Source organism: Spermophilus citellus (genome assembly GCF_964194105.1).
Source record: "Spermophilus citellus genome assembly, chromosome: 3".
NCBI lineage: Eukaryota > Metazoa > Chordata > Mammalia > Rodentia > Sciuridae > Spermophilus > Spermophilus citellus.
This window is the reverse complement of record NC_138184.1, coordinates 110119576-110138116: the sequence shown is the minus strand read 5'-3', so window position 1 is coordinate 110138116 and position 18541 is coordinate 110119576. Positions and strand designations below refer to the sequence as shown.

The 18541-nt window shown below is 43.8% G+C and overlaps 2 protein-coding genes across 5 annotated transcripts in view; one reads left to right on the top strand and one right to left on the bottom strand.

Moving 5' to 3' along the window:
• The window catches only part of SFI1 (SFI1 centrin binding protein), a 322241-nt gene that overhangs the window by 36395 nt on the left and 267305 nt on the right, over window positions 1-18541 (top strand). The gene's annotated exons all lie outside the window — the stretch shown is intronic.
• On the bottom strand, window positions 1161-13558 carry PIK3IP1 (phosphoinositide-3-kinase interacting protein 1). 4 transcript variants are annotated; one of them, XM_081286359.1, is made up of 6 exons: window positions 13343-13558; window positions 12231-12374; window positions 12022-12141; window positions 10714-10911; window positions 10531-10609; window positions 1161-2396 (listed from the first exon to the last, which is right to left on the bottom strand). In XM_081286359.1, exons 1-6 carry the CDS (start codon window positions 13425-13427, stop codon window positions 2192-2194), a joined length of 831 nt encoding a protein of 276 aa, XP_081142485.1. In that variant the 5' UTR covers window positions 13428-13558; the 3' UTR covers window positions 1161-2191. The 4 variants fall into 4 exon arrangements, with proteins under 4 accessions (XP_081142485.1, XP_081142486.1, XP_081142484.1 ...); XM_081286360.1 differs by having other exon boundaries at window positions 12231-12347; window positions 13343-13556; XM_081286361.1 differs by lacking the exon at window positions 13343-13558 and adding an exon at window positions 2575-2612 and having other exon boundaries at window positions 2232-2396; window positions 12231-12605.

The window sequence follows — 18541 nt, the reverse complement described above, 5'->3', positions numbered from 1 at the left end:
CATGGGGCAAGTTGATGCTGCCTGTTTATGGGCATAATATAAATCCATAAACCCAAAGATATAAAGGTAATTTTTCCTTTGTACTCCCCATAGCTTGAGGAATCCAATGTAAGGGCAAAATTTGTTCCTTGAAAAAACTGATGATCTGAGGTGACCATTTCTGACAGAACTGTAGAACAATATCTGGGCATGGGCAGAGGACACCCTTGGGTATACCTAGAGCCTGAGCACCTATTGCTAAAATCCCCTGCCAGAAGTCCAAAAAACATTCCTGTGTTATAGCTTTCGATCTAGAGCCCTAGGATTCAGCCACAGTCAGCTTCCTCTGCCAAAGTCTGCTCCTGGCAGCCCAAAGATCCATCCTTCTCAACCATACCCATTCCTCTTTTGGTTGTCACAGTATTACCACCCATCCATTTGTCTAGTCCCTAACAAGGACAGTATGGATGTTCATTTTAATTCTCTTCATTTCAAACATCATTGAAGGGGGGTGGTTGGCAGTGACCAACTTCCTTCTTGAGACACCCATACATCCATCCTTCCCACAGCTTCAACTTGAAAGATTCCTGGTGATGACAACAGGACACAGAAGGTGCAATTTCCAACCATTTAACTGTTGCTGCCTTTCACGTACAGGCTAGAGTGAGTGAAAAGATGGGCAATGTTCACACACAGTTGTTGACAAAGTAACCTACAATACCCCACAAAAGCTTGGCAACATGGAGTTTTGTTTTTATATTAGTCAAATACACAGCAATTTCCCGTACTTATACACAGGTGTCAGAATGAGGTATATAAAACATGTATACAGAGAAATCCTTTTATAGAAAAGTAGAAACCAGTAATGTTCTTTTCCCCAACATCATTAATACCAAGGGACTCCTGGGGGAGCTCCCCCTGAGGTCTAGGTGCCCTCAGCAAATGGCTCCAGGGAGCAGTCAGCTGAAGGAAATGGGCCCCATTCACCCACTTCTCCACACAGGGCAGTGGAAGGAAGCTCTGTGGCTAGGGAGCATTGCCAAGTCCTCCAAGTGTGACATCAGGGTTTGGAGGGCCTGCTGAGCAAGAGCACAGTGCAGTGGAAAAATGTACTCAGGAAGTTCATCTCTATTGGCCATAGAATAGCCTTGAGCAAGTCACTTTCTCTCTGGGCCCATGTCTTTTCCAATGTTCTATGATTGTTTTACAAGTTAGGGTTTGTGACCCTAACCCCGCTGCTGCACAGGAAGGTGCTGGCCTGGAGACTACAAAGCCACCTGCAAACCAAAGTGCACTGCAGGCACAAGCCCTGAAGTGCTGTTACCTTTCCTCTGAGTTCAGTCAAAAGCAGCTCACCAGACCCCACTGTAAATAATTCCCACAAGTTAGCTAGCTACTCTCCTACCTGCACAAAATGAAGAGAGGTCACTGTTTACCCCAGAAGAGAGATGGTCTGGGGCTCCCCAGATTCACCTCTGCCTCTGGGGCCTAAGGCAGGAGCAGATCATTCTTTACCCTCTTCCTAAGTGGAATGTTTAGTGCAATTCTTCCCTTCCTTTCCTTACGAAACAGGAAGAGTCCCTGGGCCCAGACCTGGCCCATGGTTGTCAAGGCACATCACTGCCAGCAAGCTGGAGCACACCCAGCAGGCCCAGGCCAAGATCCTGTTCTCAGCCCAAAGTTCTGACTTTTGTACAAACTCACTTCCGGTTCTCAAAGGTCAGTAGGGAGTTCCATCCCAAATACTTAAAAAAACTATATTCTTTCAATGCCTCCTCTTGACCTTCTTGGCCTGAACTATGAATAACAGTTTATGCCACTCAAGCTCATGGAAAACAAACAGAAAGGCAGAGGTTGAGGCTGTCTTATACAGTTAAAGCACAGAGGAGCCTGGGGGAGCTCCCTATGCTCCCAGTCCAGTTTTAGGGGCACAGAAAATATGTGGAAGCCCTTGTCAGCAGCACCACTCTGGGAGCCATGCTACTGTCCCCATCCACAGGCAAAATCTTGCTCTAAGGGATGAAGAATGAGCATTGATAGGACCCTACTCAGCCTCCCCCACAGCCCTACCTGCTTCTATCATGAGGATTCACCCAAAAAAAAAAAGTGGGGTTAGGTTTTAACCACAACACAAAATGTTGATCCTCCCAGCTGAAGGAGGGCGGGCTGTCCTGCACCAGTGTCTATATGTGTTCCTGCCCACTGGTGGGGCTCAGGCCCCAGGGGTGCCAGCCTGGCCCATGAGTGGGGTGCTGCCTTCTGGCAGATCAACAGGAGTCTGGCTGCTGTGGACCACAACGGTCTTCTCATCCACAATCTCACAGGTGGGGTTGGTGAAGGCAGACAAGGGCAGAGTGATTCGCTGCATCTCCCTCTCACACACTTTCTGCTCGTGCTGTTCTTTCAAGTCCTTCCCCCTGGCAAGAAAAGAAGGAAGTGATCAGGCTATGCCTACTTCATGACTTCACTCAATTAGATAGCATCCCCAAGGCCCAAACAAGAGCAGTCATTCACCCTGGCCACAAAAAAAAAAAAAAAATGATTGGTTGAACCAGGACTAATGCTAACCTAGGTCTAAGACTACCTTAAACTCACCAAGAAGCTCCTGAACATCTGGATTTCTTCTTCCCCATCTGTAAAATGGGGGTAATAACAGTATGAGCCTCACAAACTGGCAGGGGGTCCAGAGGAAATAATATAGAGGAAAGGGTCTTAAAAGCAAGATACTGTTTTGTTCTTTTGGTCCAGGGTTCCAACAGATTCAGAGAACTAACCCAGTTTCATCCCTAATCCTTAAAGTTGTCTAGAAAATGGATCTGACCATCCTGCTAAGAGATAGAATTCTTGTCTTAAAAGTCCTGGAAGGCGTGAGCACAGACTGTCAGTGGACCATTCCCAACCCATGCAAGGGACCAAAAGGGCTCTGAGGGATGTTCAGGTCAAGAAGAAACTAGAATGATTATCTGACCTCCCAGAGTTTTTATATATCTTTGAATTCTCATGGTGCTCAGTGACACAGTCAGGCCATGGTATTGCCATTTAACTCATGGGGAGTGCTCACTCCATGCTAAGCACTTTATATATACTATCTTATTTTATTCTCAGCTCAACCCTAAGAGTTAGGTCTTATTCACTTTATAGATAATTAAATGGCCCAGAGAAGTTAAAGAACACTCCAAAAATGTAGAATCTTTGGACTAGAGCTTTGCTTCCTCATCTGTCTCAAACCAACATAATTAACATGAAATCATTTGAAAATACTAAAACTGATGTAAAAATTCACAGGATATTATGATTTGCCCTGAATATGACTTGACTCACCAAGAATCAGTGGGCTCTGGCTGCTCAGAAATTCTGACTGATCAAGGTCATCCCCTAAGAAATAAACCCTGTTTTCTGACTGCACATATAGGGCCCTTAGCACTATATTTGGCCACACTCCAGTGCTGACCACAGGGCTTGGTGAATGCCCAGCACACTGCCCACCAGAACCAAGACCCAGGACCCAAGTTGGCATCCTTGTCCAAAGCCAGCAACTTGGGCTCAGTCATCAGAGGAAATCCTCTGAGAAGGAGCCTTGAAATAAATGGCTGATGGTTGACATGGTAAAATAACACAGGAACTTGTTTCAGATATCCTCAAGGACATGGCCATGATCAAGTGGATTAACTATCCATCTTGATGTGAAGTGTAATGGAAACAGCCAGAGACTGGAAAATAATATTGACAGGGAGGGGTTGGAGGAAGAAGAGCTTGCACAGTTGCCTTACTTTTGTTCTAATATCGGCTAAGCCAAGCTACATGACACTTGGCAAAACAGCCTCTCTGAGCTTTGCTTCCTCATCTGTCTCAAACCAACATAATTAACGTGAAATCATTTGAAAATACTAAAACTGATGTAAATACTCACAGGATATTATGATTCGCCCTGAATATGACTTGACTCACCAAGCAATGTTATCTTAACTTGGTTTCCCAAGAAAACTCTCCCACTGACCAGCCAAGGCATGTATTGTTTATGTGACCTCAATAATCCCCTACTCTCTGGGCCTTAATTTTGTCATCTGTAAAATAAGGAGTTGGATTTGATAATCTCCAGGGACCTTGACACTCTAGGCTCCCTCACATGAAATATGCTCTGATTCCCTGTCATTGTAAGGTCATAGGAAGCAGATTTGTGAGCTCCTCCTGAGTCACCCAGGGTGGCTGGGGGTGACCATGTATCTGCGTGTGCAAGCCAAGGCTCCTGCCCCATTCTTCTCATTAGCCTTGTACTGAACACCATCAACTTCCACAACAGAAGGATCTCCCAGATCACCCAAAGGGGAAATAGAGGGACACTATTTATGAGAAGATGGTTATCTGGACCAAGTGCTCCCCCAATTCATGTCCTAAAATTCATTATGGGCTGCCACCACACAGAAGGAAATACCTACCTCCATAATAAAACAAAAAGCCACATTCTTCAAGCCTGCCCATGTAGGAAGAAATACGGATTTTTGTTTCCTGGGGCCATATCAAAATAGAGAATGAACCTAGGAGCACTTTGCCACTGAGCTATACCCCCAGTCCTTTTAATTTTGAGACACAATCTAGCTAAATTGCTGAGGCTGGCCTCAAACTTTCAGTCTTCCTGCCTCAGCCTCCTGAGTCACTGGGATTACAGGTGTGTGTCATTGCACCCAGCACAGTAGGGAAAAATTTGGAAGATCTGGGTTTAATTTCAGTATGGAAGCCCCCAAGCCTGTAGAAAACCAAAAGGCAATTTACAAAAAAAAAAAAAAAAAAAATGAGCTAGGCATGATCACACACTCCTGTAATCCCAGCTACTCAGAGGATGAAAAGGGAGGCTCACCAGTTCAAGGCCAAGCTGGGCAACATAGCCATAACCATCACCCCCCACCAAAAAAAAAAAAAAAAAAGCCTGTAATCCTAGCAACTGTGGAGACTGAGGCAGGAGGATAGCAAATTCAAGGCCAGCCTCAGCAATTTAATGAGAACTGTCTCAAAATAAAAAACAAGAAGGGCTGGGGATATAGCTCAGTGGTAGAGCAATCTCTAGTTTTCAGAAAGCACACACAAACAAAAAACAACAACAACAAAAAAAATGGAGTATTGCAAGTATATTTTGCCAAGGTCTAAATTTCAAAATCTAAGGGGCTGGAAGAAGGAAAGCCAGGAACTCCTAACTTCCCAAATACCTAGCAAGATACCAAGAAATGACCTTTCCATCATCCAGGATGAGAAGAGCTACCTATGCACTTACTGGATGCCACACACTTTATATATGCAAGATCTTTTTTTTTAATATTTATTTTTCAGTTCTCGGTGGACACAACATCTTTATTTTATTTTTATGTGGTGCTGAGGATCGAACCCAGCACCCCACGCATGTCAGGCGGGCGTGTTACCGCTTGAGCCACATCCCCAGCCCTATGCACCATCTTTTAACTTCCAACCTTGTAAGATAATGTTATCCCCATTTTCTAGATTAATAAACTGAGGCTTTGGAGTCTGACTCCAGAGAGCCCTGCTTCTCAACTTCCTCCTTTACCAAGCATATGGCTATGAGCTGCTGCTAACTGTCAGGTGGTATCATACACAAATCTTCAGGGGACAAAAAAAAAATCAATTTGTGTTAATAGGCAGAGCTGAACTGGAAGAGCAACCAAGGATAAAGGAAGCAGATGCTAGGACTAGTCTGGATTAGTCTCATACATTTAGAAGCCTGGAAGCACACCCGACCCCACGTACCTGCTGTAAATGCTGCTTATGAGTTCTGGTGATGGAGTGGCTACCCCTAGCTCCCTTGGGAGACCAGAGAAATGCCACCAGACCTGCTGCACTAACCATTATGCAGCCCAGCCCCCTCTCACTTGGTAGGGATGGGGGACAGGCAAGCTGTTGTCTGGCAGCCAAGAAAGAACAAAAGGCTTATTCACTGACTCAGTTCCTCTCCCAAGGGGGTGGAGTGGTGTTGGCTTACTGTTTTTCCCTCCCCTTTTTATCAGAAAATAAGAGCTCCCTTTGGAGCTAATACAGACACTACACTTGGAGCAGGGACAGGGAGCTGCCCAGTAGGAGACTGGCCATCTGAACCTTCTAGCCCAGACGACCAAGACAAAGACTCAGCCAGGCTGAGTTCCTATCAACCCCCACCTGCAGCCCTTCTTCCCCAGAGAGGAAGCCTGGTGCCTGGCCACCCTTTCCAGCTAGGGGGAAGCTCCATCCCATTAGCAAAGCCCCATGGCCTTTGGCAGAGTTCAAGGCTTGCAGTAATTACCAACTGCTCCAGAATTGATAGCAAGCTGGGCCACCTAGAGAAAGCAGGTGTGCATGAAGCTTCTGCTTGCCTTTCCCAGGATTATGGAAGCACCACAGACCTCCTTCAGGCAAAGCAGGTTTCTTCAATTATTGCTGTGAACTGCTGCTATTTATTTCCCAATCAGAAGCAATGCTACACCACCCTGGTGCTCAGGATGGGTTTCCCAAGGTAACTATAGGTTATGAACACCAACTATACTCCCAAACTACACTAATTCCATCCCACAACAATCATATTAGTATTGTTTATGATCACTGTTTCAAGGATGTGAAGGCAAATGCAGAAAGGTTAAATCACCCGTTCAAGTTAACAGCAGAAATGGGATTTGAACGAGCACTGCCTATAGCCACCATCAGACTGTATTGTCGTTATAGGTAATATTAGAGGAGAGAGAATCATTATATCTAATTCCTTGCCCCATTTTACAGATTAGTAAACTGAAGCCTAGAGATGGTAAATAACTTGTCTAATATCACATTCAGAATTGGAGGGAGTTCCAGAACTAGATCTTGTTTCTTTTGACTTCTAAACCCAGCTGTTTTCTGGAAAGTCTCTCCTTTTCCTACTGCCCTTTGCAATTCAAAGCAAATTTATATGAAGCTACTAGGCTTTGATGGACTTTTTGGAAATACTAATAATCTTCAGGCATACGTTAATGGTTATATAGCTTAGACATGGTACTTAACTATTCTAGGTCTCAACTTTTTGCTGTAAAACAGTGTAATAGTGCTTCTAAGGTGGTCTTGAAGCTTAGGCAAGATAATCAGTGAAGAATATACAGTAGGGCCTTTGTTATTAAGAAAGCATGAAGTGTGTGGAGGGGGATCTGGGGTTGTGGCTCAGCAGTGGAGCGCTCGCCTAGCACCTGCGAGGCCCTAGGTTCGATCCTCAGCACCACATAAAAATAAATAAAATAAAGGTATTGTGTCCAACCAACTACAACTAAAAAATAAATAAATATTTTTTTTTTTTTAAAAAAGAAAGAAAGCATGAAGGGCTGGGGATATAGCTCGGTTGGTAGAGTGCTTGCCTTGGGTTCAATCCCCAGCAGCACCACAAAAAAAGAAAAAAAAAAAAGAAAGAAAGAAAAAGAAAAAGTAAGAAAGCTTAAAACAGCCAGGCACAGTGGTGCACATCTGTAATCCTAGCAATTTGGGAGGCTAAGGCAGGAGAATCACAAGTTCAAGACCAGCTTCAGCATCTTAGCAAGACCATAAGCTGGTCTCAAAATATAAAAAGGGCTGAGGATATAGCTCAGAGGTAAAGTTCCTTTGAGTTCAAGTCCCCTCCAAAAAAAAAAAAAAAAAAAGCATGAAATAAGTTTGGGATGTAGCTCAGTGGTAGAATGCCTGCCTTGCATGTGTGAAGCCATGGATTTGATCCCTAGCAAACACACACGCACACAAAAAAGCAGGGGGAGAAAAGCAGGAAATAAATGTTGCCTGCCACTGTGATTATTATCAGATTGGTACACTACTACTTAAATGTAATACTTAATGATAATCGTGGGAACAGAGAGGGATGTATCCCTATTTAATAGACAGTATATCAAAGTTCAGACATCACCTGCACCAACATTCAACCAACATCTCTTTCCAGGACACTCCATTTTCTCTCACTTGGGGAGAGATGAAAGCTGAGAGCTTGTTTCTAGCCCACACGTGATTTCCTGTTGTACAATCTGTTCTCAGAGCACATTTGCTAAGGAAAGGAGTGGTCTGGTGGTTAGTGACGAGAAATCTGGTGACTTGGTACCTTCCCCCTCAGTTTATAAGAAAGTAAATTCTAAGCCACAGGGCAGTCCCATGACAGCCTAAAAGAACAAATCTAGGAGGGAAAAGAAAGAGCTGGTAACCTCATGGGACACCAGAACTGAGCCTGGAATTAAGGACATTTAGTTAGTTCAAAACCCAAAAGGCCTGGAAACTGTCACAGACTGGAAGAGAGCCAAATGCTATCCAGTAGCAAAGGAAGGGGGAAATATTTCAAGAGTTAAATTCAGCTAACATGATTTAGGTCTGATTATGAATTGTATTGGCAGGGTCACTACCTCATTTCCTCTAACTTTCTGAAATGAACAAGCAGGTGTCTCTGGACCTGCCATGTCAACCATCCCGCTATGGACTACAACCTCAATCTGGGAGTCAGGATGTCCACTCAGGTCAATACTTCCCCTCTCTGGACCTCTGCTTCCTGAAACACAGAAAATCAGAGAAGGAACAGGGCTTGGAGAATAGTAGTCAAGTACCCACATTTTATAGAAAAGAAAAATAGTTATTGTTTACTGACCATTCACTAAACTAAGTGTACCATTCACTAAACTAAGTAGTCAAATGCCTTAGCCCCACAGCAGGGCTCTGGAGTAGAAAACAGAAGCAAAAGCAACTGCCCAGTCACGCAGATAACTTTTTTTCTTTTTTTGGTGGCACTGGGAATTGAATCTAGGGATGCCTTACCTCTAGCTACATCCCATCTTTTTTATTTATTTATATATATATATTTTTTGTTTGTTTGTTTGTTTTTTGTATTGGGTATTGAACCCACAGGCACTTAACCACCACTTCCCCAGCCCTTTTTATTTTTCGAGACAGGGTCTCACTAAGTTGCTTAGTACCTTGCTAAGTTGCTGTGGCTGGCTTTCAACTTGCAATCCTCCTGCATCAGCCTCCCAAGTTGCTGGGATTACAGGCATGTGCCACCACACCTGGCACCATCTTTTTATATTTTTTATTTTCAGACAGGGTCTCATTAAGTTGCTGAGGCTGGCCTTGAACTTGCAATCCTCCTGCCTCAGCCTCCCAAGTCACTGAGACTGCAGGCATGTGCCACTCCTCCCTTCCCCCCAGCTCACACAGATAGCTATTAGTGGAAGGGCAAGACTTCTCTCCATCAAATGCTAGGTGTGAAACCTCAGGCAAGGTACCTATTCTCTCTCGTATCAGTTTCCTCATCTGTGAACTGGAGATAATAACAGCATTTACCTCATAAGAGTGACTGTGAGAAGTGAATTAAAGCACAGTGTTTGAAACAGTTGAGCAGATGGTAGGTGTTTGCTACCACAGTGATTATTACCCAACACTTCCCCTTTTCATCTGTAAAATGATGAGGTTGATTGTAACACCTCTAAGGACAGCTAAAGTTTATATAATGCTGAGTGAATCCACTGGCGCTAGGGCCTCAGACACGGCTCTCAACACTAGAAAATGTGGGCCACTTGTCACTTCCCTATCAGGGAGACTCCTCAAACGCTCTGGAAATATCACAGACCCTACAGGCTGGAAGTCAAATCCCCTGATTTTGCTCAAGAACAGCAAATAATTTTCCAGAGTCATCCAGTGCTTTAAAAATGACTGGGACTCTTCTCATCACGGACCATTGATTTTTCAGAGCCTTTCACACCATCTCAGGAGACTTTTTTTTTTTTGAGAGAGAGAGAGACAGAGAATTTTAATATTTATTTTTTTGGTTTTCAGCGGACACAACATCTTTGTTTGTATGTGGTGCTGAGGATCCAACCCGAGCCACATGCATGCCAGGTGAGTGCGCTACTGCTTGAGCCACATCCCCAGCCCAAATCTCAGGAGACTTTAAAAATTATCGTTCCTCTTCCTGATGTCCTAGTATGAGCTTCTAGGTAGCCCCTTTTACTTTCTCATACATTGTGAGAAGCAGCAAACAGACTCTTTTCCAACTCACTTTTAAATTAAATTAAAGGATAAATTTAAAAATTTCTAAAAATCTGCAAAAACAGGGCTGGGATCCATTTCTAGTTGCAGAATTTTATAATTCACAAAAAGAATTAAGCCTCCAGGTCCCTGTATTGAGTATCCAGCCTGATTTCTGTGGCACCTCTCACTTCTATGCCAGGTGTTTGGGTTAGACAACAAAGAATCTGCTATCAAAAGAGCAGGATTTAAAGCCAGGTCCTGCCACTCCCAGACAATGTGACATTCATTTCACATCTCTGACAAAGACTTCCTAATCTGTAAAATGAGGAATAAGAAACTCTATTTCACAATGCTTTGGGCTAAGGAGTAAAGGCACCAAAGGAAAGGGTTTTTCAAGATGACCTGGTAGACTAGAACCACATCTCTACATCTTGAACTGGTCTTCCTTCATTCAACACCTTGATTCATTTTGGGTAAGAAAGCCACAAAGAAGTTTGATTTGACTTTGTGTCCCTTCCACCCCTCTCTTCCCAAGAGAACTCCAAAGTAGCTACTAACCTCTTGTAGGTGTAGCCTAAGACGATGCCAGCTCCAATGGCGATGATGATCACCATCATGGTAATGCCCAGCACATAGCCTGCCAAGGACACCATACAAGGTCCTATTAGCCACATTCCAGAAAAATCAGCAAATGGCATCTCAATGAATTCCAACCATGGCAGTTGGATGGGGAAGCCATACCCAGAGTTCCCAGGTCCTTTTTCTCCTTTGAGTTCATCCGGACCCGCTGGCTGATCCCAATCACTGGCTGCACAGCTGCTGCCTCACTCCGAGCAGGCAGGGCATTGGCAGGAGGGAATGCCTTTACCTCATCTTCACCTGGCACTTCAGATGTCTCAGGCTCTGTTGTGGAATCTGGGGGTGCTTGGGAAGTGGCCTCTGAAAGTGAGGTGGGAAATAACTCTCATCAGAGACCGCAGTGAATCTGGAAAAGTGTTGGGGGAGGCTACTGGGTATGCACTTAGGTTGCTCCCCAACGCTGAAATCAAACCCTACCTACCCCAGGGGCAAGAGCAGGCCTGAGAGGGCCTAACTATGGCTGGGATATGATATGATGCAAGGCAAATATGAGAAGGCCTCTCTCCTGCCTCCCTTGTCTTCATCTCTTCAAATCTTTGCTACCTTCCGAGACCCAGCTCAGTTGCCATCCTCTCCAGGGATTCCCCCCACCTCCACTCCGAGAGGTAATCCATTACTCCTCCAAGCAGCTCATATTTATTGAGCACATGCCTTGTGCAAAACCCTGTGATAAAATGCTTTACTTTTATTATCCCATTAAATCTAGAGAACTCTCTTGCTGCCTCAGGAGCAACAAGACTGCTTTCCTGGAGTCTTAGAAACTGGGATTCAAGCCGGGTGTGGCGGCACACGCCTGTAATCCCAGCAATTCCGGAGGTTGAGGCAGGAAGATCGCAAGTTCGAGGCCAGCCTCAGCAATTTGGCAAGGCCCTACGTAATTTAGCAAGACCCTATCTCAAAATAAAATGGGCTGGGGGTGAGCTCAGTAGTAGAGCGTCCCTGGGTTCAGTCCCCAGTTCAAAAAAAGAAAGAAAGAAACTAATTCAAATCTGAACCCTGCCACTGCCTTTAGTATGTGACTGAACTACTCTGCGGCTCATATCTCTCAAATAAATAGCTTCTCCTCGGGGAGGATGTGAGCAGTGTGCCCAGCACAATGCATACTCTTCACAGTAAACATACTAGCAGGGGAACACCAAGAGCCACCGGTCGCGGCTCTCAGAAGGACAGGGCTCGCCTCCCACGGTTGTTTACGAGGGCTCGCAGAGGATGAGCTCACTCCGAGCGGTGGCTACTGCCAATAGGCTTTGAGCCCCGCGGCCTGGAGACAGCCCTGACCAATCAAGACGGCGCGGGGGCGGAGCGGGAGCGGTCGCGTCGTGCGGCCGCACGTGCGCAGCGGGTGTAACCACAGCTCAGCTTCAGCCGGGTACGCCGGGATTCTAGGGTCCCGGGTTGCAGTGCGGGTACCTGGGCAGCGCACATCCTCGCAAGGCCGCTTCTCAGGGGCTCCGGTCTCGCCGCTGACATAGCACCAGGGTCCCCGCGGATCCCGATCCGGGTTCCGACAGTAGTTGTGGTTGCCGGATCCTGAAGGGGGAGAGAAGGCACCATGGGCTAGAGCCAGGATCGCGGCCACCGCCCACCAGTCCCGGTCCCCCACCCCGGCGGACACTCACCCAAGTCGGGGGCTGACTTAAGGCGGCCCTGCGCGTCCAGCCAGTTGAGACAGCGGAGGCCTGGTGCAGGCGAGGGCTGGTCCTCCCGGTACAGGTGGCCGTTGTCCCAGAAGCAACCTGGGAGGAAGAGGAAGCCCCCAGACCCTGAAAGGGGCAGCCCACGGAAAGAAGGCTCTGGGCGTGGCAGGCAGGAGAGCCAAGGCCCACCCCGGCGGTGCCCGTGTGAGATGGGGGTGCTTGGGCCCTTCTGTATCTTCCTCTTCTCGCGTGGAAAACCCCGATGGATTTGAAGGGTTGTAGTGAGACCCGAAGTGAAGGGAGAGCGCGCTGAAATAAAGCCCATTGCCGGCGCCTATCCCTCTCTTCGGTTTTTTGTTTGTTTGTTTTTTGTTTGTTTGTTTTGGTTTTGGTAAATGGAAGGCTCTGCAGAGCAAGGGGTTGTTACTTTTGAACTTGTGGCCTCTCCGTGGAAGGAGGAGTCCTGGCTTAGGGTCTCTGAGGAGATGGCAGGAGTTTGGGGTCAGTTGTCTGCCTGACCTGAAAATCATGCCTGTGTTGAAGTGTCCACGTTACATAAACTCTAGTGTTCCTTCTTACACGGATAAGGCCACCTTCTGCCAGTTCAAACAGGCAACACTCCCTCCCAAGAGAATTCTGCAAAAACCTTGATTCAGTCAGGCAAAAGATTCAGGAGAGCCTCAAACGGTGGGAACCTGCCTCATCTCTGCCCTGGATGTGACTCCCAAACTCCCACTCCCCTCAGCTGGAGAGCTACAGGAGGAAGCTAGGAAAGATGGGCCAGTGTGCTGGACACATCATGCAAAGGGCTTAAAAAGAACATAACTTAAGGAGTAGGGGGATGAACTTCCAGACTCCATCCACTCCTGGGTAAGGAAAGGGAAAGAGAAAGTGGCCACTTGTCTTTGTTCTTAATGATAAAGATGGAGCTGTAAGTCCCTGGCAAGAAAAGGAAGGGGGGGGGGGGGCTTTCATAGGACAGCAAAAATCAGCTAAAAGCTTCCTTTCCTGTCATCTTGGCCATGTTTGGGAAATGGGGGTTTACCCATTCCACTTCATTAAGTCACTACAGAAAGGAAATATTGTAATCTCACCTCCAGATCCATGGGCTGCTGCTAGGAGTATGTTGCTGAGAAGGAATGTTTGTATCCAGACCGACAGCATCCTCGCCTCCTCCATTCTGCAGGTGATTGAACTACCAGTGTCCGACTGGGGTCCCTTGGCAGCGGTTTTGCCTCCCAGTTTCAGCCTTGCAGTCAGACCTGCCCTTGTTATGCTCTTCTGGTAAACAGCCTCTCTTTAGAACTGGGAGCTTCCCAGCTAGCTTGCTGCAGCGAGGTGTTTTTCAGCTGAAAGGCGCCCCCTGGGTCCTAAGCCTCCTATGCCATGCAAGATCACTAACCCTGAGCCAGGAGAGGAACTCAGCCAAGTGAAGAAAGGAAGAGAGGTTCAGGTTATGTTTAGCATCAGATCATTTTGAGACCTGCATGGCTGCATCCCCAGGGCTTTTCATCTCTTCTATTTCCATTTGTGTGAGTACAGAACGAATAATTCTGTCAGGAGACATCATGGTGGGGGTGTGGATTATAAGCACTAAAGCATAGAACAGTTTAGGGAGGGAATACTAGCTATACAACCAGAATTCAAGACCATATAGGGGTCACAAATGAGAGTATCAGGTAGACATGACTTTTTACCAGTTTTTGAAAAAAGACCATTGCGTTTATACATGTTTATGAACACAAGACACTTTTTAAAAACATTTAAACAGTGTAACTTCGCCGAAGTCAAATGAATAATATTCCTTTGATTACATTTGAGGTTTGGGCTGTCCGTATATAGTAGGGATACAGAAGGGGTATCTTCAGTTGAAAATGTTGTGCAAACATTGGAAAATTTGCTCAGTTATGTTGTGATAGTCTTCCCTTTCCTGCAGAGGAAGTTGAGTGACATCTTTGTTCCCCCACCACAACCCTGTGGGAAATCCATTTGCAGTGATTTATATCTACCACGAAACTTCACCACATCCATATGACTTAGGCCTTTTGGAGTTAGGTAAAAGAGTCCTCTTCCTGTTTGGCTCACAGTTGAAATTCCCAGGCAGCCTCAGTAAACTGAGAGATAGAGCAGAGTGATTTGCCAAGACTACCTTGTGACTTCAGGCAAATCCCAAAATAGAAAGGGAAGACTCTTTCAATCTTGCAAGAAAACATTTCTCCTATTTATGGAGGAGAAAAAGAACTTTACTAAGTTTTAAAAGTTGTTATTAAGATAAAAAGCTAGAAGAAGGGCTGGGGTTGTGGCTCAACAGTAGAGCACTCACCTAGCATGTGCGAGGCCCTGGGTTCAATTCTCAGCACCACATAAAAATAAATAAATAAAATAAAGATATTGTGCCCAACTACAACTAAAAAATAAAATTTTTTTTAAAAGCTAGAAGAAAAAAAAGATAGCTAGTGTGAATCACAAGTAATCTCAAGTGAATTTGAGTTCACTTTAATCAGATTTCAGACATGAAAGGATAGATGCATTTAGTTTACTCTTCAAAGCCATTTGCTGACAGTTTTTGATTCCTTCAATCATCTGATAGTATTGCTTTGTTTTTGCAATCATTCTATGACCTCACACAAGCTTCTGATCCTGTCTTCTACTCGGTCTACACTGGCACTTACGCCACAAAAATCTGTAAATTCATTCACACATACACACATATGCCAAAATTTTAGAATTTAACAATTCTAACATAGGGGTCTTTTCAGCACTTTTATTAATTTTACAAATATTTGTGAGAACGCACTGTATGCTACATAGAGTTCTAATTACTGGGACTATATCTATAAAGAAAACATTTGAGGGGCTGGGGATGTGGCTCAAGCGGTAGTGCGCTCGCCTGGCATGTGTGCGGCCCGGGTTCGATTCTCCAGCACCACATACAAACAAAGATGTTGTGTCCGCCAATAACTAATAAATAAATAAATATTTAAAAAAAAAAGAAAACATTTGAGGGGCTGAGGTTGTAGCTCAGTATCAGCGCTTGCCTAGCATGTGTGAGGCACTAGGTTCAATTCTCAACACTGCATATAAATAAATGAATAAAATAAAGGGCCATCAACATTTTAAAAAACATTCTTTTTTTGAAGATATTTTTTAGTTATTGATGGGTCTTTATTTTTTAATATTTGTATAGTGCTGAGAATCAAACCCAGTACCTCATGTATGCTAGGCAGACGCTTTACCACTGAGCCACAACCCCAGCCCCTTAAAAAATATTCTTAAAAACAGAAAGAAAAATATTTGAGGGCTGGGTTGTGGCTCAGTGGTAAAGTGCTTACCTAGCACATGTGAGGCACTAGGTTTGATCCTCAGCACCTCATAAAAATAAACAAAGGTATTGTGTCCATCTACAACAAACTAAAATAAAAAATTTAAAAAAGAGAAAACATTTGAAATATCTGTCCTCATGGAGTTTATATTCTAGCGAGGAGAGACAGCTAATAAAATTTTTTTTAAATGTCAAGTAGTATAAAGGATTTTGAGAAAAAGTAAAACAGGGTAAGAAAGTTTACATTAGGGGCAGGGATGTGACTCAGTTGTAGAACCTTTGCCTGGCTTGCACAAGCCCCTGGGTTTTATCCCCAGTCCAAAAAAAAAAAAAAAAAAAGAAAGAAAGAAAGAAAGAAAACCACCAAGAAACTTTATACTTGGGCTGGGGATGTGGCTCAAGCGGTAGCACGCTTGCCTGGCATGCATGCGGCCCAGGTTCAATCCTCAGCACCACATACAAAGAAAGATGTTGTATCTGCCGAAAACTAAAAAAAAAAAAAAATAATAATAAATTTTAAAAAAAACTAAATAAATATTAAAATTCTCTCTCTTAAAAAAAATAAAATTTGGGCTGGGGATGTGGCTCAAGCGGTAGCGCGCTCGCCTGGCATGCGTGAGGCCCGGGTTCGATCCTCAGCACCACATACCAACGAAGATGTTGTGTCCGCCGAGAACTAAAAAAAAATAAAAATAAAAAATAAATAAAAATAAAATTAAAAAAAAGAAACTTTATACTATTTTCAGAAAGCCAATGGGATATTTAAGTAGGAAAAGGCTGAAGGAACACATTCTTTGCACAGTTTTCCTTGTAAATCCTATGTTACACTTATACTACTGCAAGAGAGATATATATGTATTTTTTTAATGTCTTTATTTTATTTATTTTTATGTGGTGCTGAGGATCGAACCCAGGGCCTCACACGTGCTAGGTGAGTGCTCTACCGCTGAGCCACAATCCCAGCCCCTATATGTATATTTTGTTTAATTACATAAAATATATATAGTCTTGAGGACTAGGGGTATAGCTCAATGATAGAGCACATGCTAAGCATGCATAAGGTCCTGGGTTCAATCCCTAGCACCAAAATGTGTGTGTATAGGCTTGAGAAAAATGAGATTATAGTTTGCAGAGTAGCAGGGCTTCTTTGAGGATGATCCCTCAGTACCTAATCTATTGTCTTTGTATTCATTGAGTGCTTAATTATTGATGCCTGATGAAATGTTCCTCCTTAGACTCTGAATAGCTACTTCTGCTAGATTGTGTTTTCCCCTCTGATTATGGTAGACTCAGGCTATTATAGGTCATTGTTTGTACCATTTTTTGATTATCTACTGTGCCCATGTGAAGGTGCCAATATTTGTACCTCAAAAGAAAGTCCAAGGCTTTCTTACCTGTAGCTATCATAAAATTTTTCTATTTAAAAAAACATCTGTTTTAGCCAGGTGCAGTGGTGCACACCTGTAATCCTAATGACTGGGGAGTCTGAGGCAGGAGGATTGAAAGTTCAAAGCCAGCCTCAGCAATTTAGCATGACTCTTATCTTGAAATTTAAAAAATAAAAAGATCTGGGGATATAGCTCAATGGCAAAGGACCCTTGGTTTAACCCCCAGTACCCAATAAATAAATAAATAAATATGTAAAACTGGTGTTTTGAGCTGGGCACAGTGACACACACATATAGGTCCAGGTACTCGGGAGGCTGAGGCAGGAGGATGACAAGTGAACTTGTTCAAGACCAACCTAGGAAACATAGTAAATTCCCAGCTTAAAAAAAAAAAAAAAGCTGTGCTGGGGTTGTGGCTCAGCGGTAGAGTGCTTGTCTCACATTCGCGGGACCCTGGGTTCGATCCTCAGCACACGTAAAAAACAACTGAGTGAAATGGAGGTATTGTGTCCAACTATAAAAAATAAATATTAAAAAAAGCTATTTTCTCTAACTTATGCATTATCATATTCAGCAAAATTATATTTTGTGCTATGTGTCCTATCAGGAAGAATATTGCCTAGAAAATATATAAGACAAACCAGAAGGAGACTTTTTTTTAGCTTATTTATCTCTGTTTTGTATCCCCTGTAACTAATTTATCAGCGTGATTTGATTTTTTTTCAGAAATAAAGGACTTGTTTCATAGCCCTTCAAAGGCATATTCTAATAGATTCAGTACCTTCCTTCCTCAAGGAAATAAGATTTACTTCAGTAATAGTCTTTCATCATCACTGATGATGCTTTCATCTTTTTTTTTCAGATCCACATTTGGACTTTGCTTCATATGTTGCTGCAGTTAGGCCATAAAATATGGCGTATTACTCCAAACGTCAGATTTCTTTTGAAAATATTAATATGATACAGCACAACTCAAATACTTATTTTAGATTGTTTATATCCCCGAAGACAACATTGTGGAATAGAATACTCATATTTTACTAAATATTTCAGAGATGTTTGGTTCTTGGTTTCATATTAAATGAGTGCTAATCTAGAGACTAAGCTGTGCTCTTAAATCAGGAAATAGCCTCCAGAGTGTTTCCCAAAATGATGGGCAGTTCATTTTGATAACAGGCTATGTTAGGTGGGGAGCTAAAATAGGAAGTCATAAAGCTGTTAAAAGGCTTAAGAATCATTTTTGTCAGCAAAAGAGTGCCAAGGTGTTGATAAAAATCTTTAAGAGTAAGACCTATTGAGTTGGCTCTGGCTATTCTCTTCATATGATATGCTACTGGGGATTGAATTTAGGGGTACTCGGCCACTGAGCCACATCCCCAGCCTTATTTTGTATTTTATTTAGAGACAAGGTCTCAGTGAGTTGCTTAGCATCTTTCAGTTGCTGAGGCTGGCTTTGAACTCAAGATCCTCCTGCCTCAGAGGAGGCAGCCTCCAGAGCTGCTGGGATTACAGACATGTACAAACGCACCCAGCTCATAGTCATTATTTTTATTTTATTTTATTTTTTTAGTTATAGATAGACA

What these genes read in the sequence shown, in the direction of transcription:
- PIK3IP1 (XM_081286358.1), bottom strand. Translation starts at nt 12,573, where the DNA reads ATGGGCTTTATTTCAGCGCGCTCTCCCTTCACTTCGGGTCTCACTACA. An exon ending in TAAGTCAGCCCCCGACTTGG is followed by an intron (nt 12,142 to 12,230) that starts GTGAGTGTCCGC and finishes CTCCCCCTTCAG; the next exon opens with GATCCGGCAACCACAACTAC. An exon ending in AAAGGACCTGGGAACTCTGG is followed by an intron (nt 10,610 to 10,713) that starts GTATGGCTTCCC and finishes TGTCCTTGGCAG; the next exon opens with GCTATGTGCTGGGCATTACC.